Consider the following 6,000-nt stretch of genomic DNA (forward strand, 5'->3'; position numbering starts at 1 on the left):
CAACAGAAGACAAGAAGAGCAAAGACAGATATAGAGTATGAATAAATTGAATAATAAATTGGATGAGGAAGGTGGATATAGTAAAGAAAAACCCTTTATCAGAAATAACACAATGAGAGAGAGAGAGAGAGAGAGAGAGAGAGAGAGAGAGAGAGAGAGAGAGAGAGAGAGAGAGAGAGAGAGAGAGAGAGAGAGAGAGAGAGAGAGAGAGAGAGAGAGAGAGAGAGAGAGAGAGAGAGAGAGAGAGAGAGAGAGAGAGAGAGAGAGAGAGAGAGAGAGAGAGAGAGAGAGCGTGTGTGCAAAGACAGACATACAGACAGACAAACAAACAGACAAAAAACAGACATACACAAATAGCAAGACTGAGAATGTGAAAAATAAAAAATAAAAAAATCATTGTGACAAACATAACTCGCAATAAATAAAAGAAAATGGAGAGAGAGAGAGAGAGAGAGAGAGAGAGAGAGAGAGAGAGAGAGAGAGAGAGAGAGAGAGAGAGAGAGAGAGAGAGAGAGAGAGAGAAATAAAAAAAAAATAAATAAATAAGACAAAAATAAAGCTGTAACACTGACCAGTTAGACAGAGGTGGCTGCTTGGCCCATTACCTGCCAGCCTTCACCACGGCCACAGTGAACAGCTTGCCCGTCGGTCTTTTATTCATTACACTGCCTCATGCATTCTTTTAACATTTAAAGCAAATAACACTGTTCACTGGCTATACAGTTAATAAATTTCCAGAAGTACATTTCTTCATAAAAATGTCACCAAAATATTATAAGGTATTTTGTAGCCTTAAATCATTCTTCATGGCACCCAAGGATACAACAAAATAAAGACAAAAGAGAGACTGACACTAAAGGGGTGAACCAGCCACATCTGTCACCCTTAGACACATCAAAGAAAAGGTAACACCAAATCAAAATCAACAAATCAATGAAGGTACTCGTAAATCAAAGAGCAAATAAATAATACAAGTGGAAGCTGGGATTGGGTAAATCATTGAGTTTAGCATTATTATTGGTGGTGGTGGTGGTGGTGGTGGTGGTGGTGGTGGTGGTGGTGGTGGTGGTGGTGGTGGTGGTACGTGGTGGTGGTAGTGGTGGTGAAAAATGCAAAACACAAATTCATTATAGATGGCATCTCTATGATCACATTCAATTTCCTTTGAGCCAATGAGTGGTGGAAGGCAATGAAAAACTGAAAGAGAAATTTATGACGTACATGAAATGGGAACACTTGAAATACTCAATGCCAACATCCAACAAATGATACACAAATAATGGAGATATGTATGTATGTACGTACAGTGCCACTGAAAATTTGACGGACATACAAGTTAATCTACCCAAAATCTCGCTATTGATACGCGTAACCTATGAGGAAAAGCTAATTTGTTGGCTGACTGAGCCTGAATTCACAGGTTAGACTTTTGAAACTGAATGAGTACCTTCATCAAATAACACTCAGATATGCCAATTCATAGCTTTAAAGTCACTCTCATACAATAAATGCCGTCATCAGGGTGTCTTTGCAATACCATCTGCCCAGCTTCCTGTCACCACCATTACTTCTCTGGGCAGCTTGTACCACAATGTTAGCAGTGAGGAAGGTATCAAGTGATGACACAATAAGAAGTAAAGAGGAGATGAATCCTCTTTCTTGTCAAGCTAGCAAACAGAGTTGTGTTTTATCATATGTCAAGTGAGAATTCTTCATTCTCTAGACACCTTTACTCCATTTCTGTGTAGAATCAGGGTTTCTCACACAATTGTCCTCTGCTAAGTCTGCTCATGTACATCAGCCTCTGGGAGTTGTTTTCCTCCTGAGTTTTCCCTTAAGAGATCTATCCAGCCCTGCTTTGACGTTCCTCTCTGTGCCACTCCTGCACCTCAATCTCCAGCATTCTTCTCCCCAATATTAATTGATTCCTGATTTTTTCCACTTGTATTATTCTTCACATCCACCTGAACATTTCTGACTCTGTTACACCCAACCTTTCTCTTCCATTTTCTTCACTAATCATAATTCTGCTTAATACTTCATTGTTGGTTTAAACACTCTCTCCTTCAAATAAGAAACATTGTCATTAATTCAAAAGGTGGACTATGAATGGAAGTGAGGTGTGACAATGGTGACATGGCCACTGTAGGAAAAGACAATTAAGGGGATGAAGGTACCGGAAGGAGAATAGATATTTCCAACACATAAAGCCTTCCCCATTCCAAACTCATCCATTAATGATACTCACTTGATGAATAATAAACACATTGATTATTAATGCCAGCTAAATATGGAAAAGAATGCATATTTGATATACTCATTATCATATGATTGCTCTGTTATCTATCAACAACCTGAGTAGAAAGTATGTGTCAGCTGAGCAGCATTATGAACACAAGGGTTAGGCTACACCACCAAACCCATTTTGCCACCACCTCTGTCATGTTGCCACATCCTAATAAAAACACACTTTGGAGCGAAATATTGAGCAGAGGATGAGGATTTCTATCATAAAGGACATTCACAACAACAGTTTCTTTGTTCACTTGGTTAGAACCTACACCAAAGGTTACTGTACAGTGTCTATTTGACACTACTTATGGTAAAACCTAGTATTAGTTTCTTATGGTTGCACATGAAGAAATGTTAAATAACGTGCTATCTATGCTGCCACACATCAGTGGTTAATTCTGTAACTATCAGTCACTCACTGTCCATTCAGCACAGGAATTCTAAACTATTGATAATCATTCAGGCACCAGATATCAAACATATGGAGAGCTATATTCTGTCCCTTGCATCTGGAAACTTACAAATCAAGTGTATGTATGAATGAACAATGGACAATCCATATAAAATGAGTAAGTATTTTGTGAATCTGGCCCATCTTGCAATGACCATTCTAGTATCTGCACCTTCATCAAATGGTGATGATGCAGATGATGCTACACAAAGCAAGGAATCTTACGCTAGTGGACTCATGTAATCCTGAAGTTACAGCCTACATAGGTTTAGCTGCTTTAAATGTATTTCAGTTAACAACAAAATGGGCACCTTTAAGAAAGCAGAAAAAAGTCAGTACTTTTTTTCACTCATTGATGTCTGTATGTGAAGATCAATGGAAATTCAGGAAAGCAGCACTTGTGTAGCACAAATAAACGGGTAAATGATTATCATATTGTAAATAAACTAAGTATTCAACCTCCATAATGTATGTACCAAATCAATAATATGAGAGAGAGAGAGAGAGAGAGAGAGAGAGAGAGAGAGAGAGAGAGAGAGAGAGAGAGAGAGAGAGAGAGAGAGAGAGAGAGAGAGAGAGAGAGAGAGCTCATAAATTATATACATGTGTATGTGAAAATGAGGAAATCAATAGATAAATACCCAGTGTAGCCATCATTTGAAATCATTTGAAAATCTATCAAGAAAACTAGACATTTTTTAGACAATGACAGATCTCCTTACAGTTGTGCCACAGATATCAAAAGTTATTCTTGGTAAGCCTTTGTCTGTATGCCTGAAATAAACATTTATGAACACTTCCCTACAGCCACATCAATTAGACCATTTCTGGACTATTTGATTTTAGTGTCTAGTCAGAAAGAGGATGAGGATATGAAATAAACTCATGTCAAGAATAAGATAGGAAGAATACAGTATGTAGCATAAATAAAGAAAAACTGATGTACATGATGGTTTAAGAGATGAGAGGCAAGGAAGAAAATGAAAACCAAGGAATGAGAAAATTGTATAATCCGAAATTCTGTTCATAAAAAAGAAAAATATACGAACTAAAAGACCATGACAACAGTACAACACACACATCATTGTCACTTCGAAGGAAACATTACTACAACATAAGGCATTAATCTCCTGTGAGCTGCAAGGAAAGATGATAAGGCTGGTTAGCTGTACATGTCCTGTGTGTCACTCTGTTGCAAGAGATCTCCCACACACTGGATTACCTTTCAGTGCACTACCTAACACTGACTTTGGCAACACAATATGCTGAAAACCTCATCACCAGTGTCACCATCTGATTTCCTAATGCCTTCCATCTCTAAATGAACAGCAAGAGAGAGAGAGAGAGAGAGAGAGAGAGAGAGAGAGAGAGAGAGAGAGAGAGAGAGAGAGAGAGAGAGAGAGAGAGAGAGAGAGAGAGAGAGAGAGAGAGAGAGAGAGAGAGAGATGGCAAGGTAATTCATCCACAAATCAGATGTTAAGGGTGATGTCATATCATAAGCACTGTCATTGCTACATTTGACATGAAGCTACACAAGTTCATTTGATTAAGATTACCTGAACTGGGAGAAAAAAATTTCAGACAAGGCTAGGAAAATCATTAATTAGCAGTATACATTCACAATCGATTATTCTCACACACACACACACAATGAACATTTCCTCTAGCTTCAGATAAAAAAAAAGTTTCATTATTCTAATCTAACACTGGTTTTGCACAGTATTCTATGAGATTCAATTAATGACTTATTGACTGAAGAAAAGTTTAATCACTTGCACTTTCGAGTACATTAATAAGATACAATAATCAATGCAGAACTTTCTCACAAGACTCAATACAAAATATAAATGGTTTTGACACCGTCCTATGATATGATGGTGCACACTGACATATGTAGAGGACTAGCAGAGAGAGAGAGAGAGAGAGAGAGAGAGAGAGAGAGAGAGAGAGAGAGAGAGAGAGAGAGAGAGAACAACACCTATCATTCTTTTCATCAACTTCTATCCTTTATCCTAGCCACACCACTTATTCTGACTTGTAACATACTCCCTGAAAAAAATAAAAATAAAAAATAAAAAAAATCCATAATAATAAGACTAGTGTTGAGGCAGAGAGGAAACAAGAAAAGGAAATACATGAGAAGTATTTTAGAATAAGGAGAATGTTCAAAAAGGAGGCAGACTCACCACTGAACTTGATGTGAATTCCTCTACGATCATACAGAGTTGGGTTGAGGCTTGGCCAGTAGTAAAAGAGAAGGTTGGCAGCAGGTGGGCGGGAGGAGGGGGTGCCGAACGCAATGACACACAACAGGTCCTTGACAATATCTGGCTTGAGGGCCATGAGGCTCTCCAGAAGCTCACAATGGTAGGCTGCAGTGGTACAGAAGAAAAGTTGTTCATGATGGGAGGACTCTATCTCTTTCTGCCTATTCTGAGAGTTGTTTTCAGAGTTCCCCTTAAAGAGAGAGATAAAGCAGACCATTCACTTCAGCAGCAAAGTAATTACAGAATTTTTTTCTTAGCATATAATCTTATAGAGTGTTTAGAGAGTACTACTGTTCTTGTACCTATTCCTTTATGAGAAATAGTAAGCACATATATTATGTGTTTTGTAAGACTTAAATTAGTTAAATTAGCCAAGCTGGAGTTAGATGCCTTAAAATAGAATTTCGCTAATAACAGTCTCTTAAAACTAATCTTGTTCAGGACTCCACAAAGTCTGTCCAATATAAACCTTACCATAAAAAAATAATAAAAAAATATTAAAAAATGCATGAATGTATGAATACTGTGTAGCTACTACCTTAGAATCTCTATGGGTAAAACACCCAAGTGACAGCCACTACACATACACATAGTGGTAATATTTAGAATGGTAGACACTTTAAACTCTTGGCCTAATTCTAGTTTACTGACCTGAGTTGTCAGTGTACTGGAAGACCATCATAAGAACAGCTGGAACAGAGGCAGTGGCATAGTTTTCCTCCTCTCCTTCCTCCACTGCTGCACCTTAAGAGGAATAACTAAGGGTTGACATATGTAAAGAATATATCATGGTGGGGGGGAGGGGAGAAGTTTCAGACTGACATCTCTATGAAGTTGGGCAGCTGAGCCATAAACACTTACACCATCACATCAACCACTGCTTCACACCTCAGCCTCTAGGCCACTGTGGCAAAGACAGATCCTCACTGACCACACTGACCAAGGTTTATACTACACACCACACACCAAAGAAGTTGAACTGTACATTTC

General features: G+C 38.3%; 1 protein-coding gene across 1 annotated transcript in view; it reads right to left on the reverse strand.

Annotated features, from left to right (window-relative positions):
• Positions 1 to 6,000, reverse strand: part of LOC123518398 (protein unc-79 homolog) — a 94,268-nt gene that overhangs the window by 82,564 nt on the left and 5,704 nt on the right. Inside the window, 2 exon segments of the mRNA XM_045279210.1 lie at positions 4,930 to 5,115; positions 5,662 to 5,754. Coding sequence (XP_045135145.1) covers positions 4,930 to 5,115; positions 5,662 to 5,754 — 279 coding nt within the window.

Source organism: Portunus trituberculatus, chromosome 43, assembly GCF_017591435.1.
Source record: "Portunus trituberculatus isolate SZX2019 chromosome 43, ASM1759143v1, whole genome shotgun sequence".
NCBI classification, from domain to species: Eukaryota; Metazoa; Arthropoda; class Malacostraca; order Decapoda; family Portunidae; genus Portunus; species Portunus trituberculatus.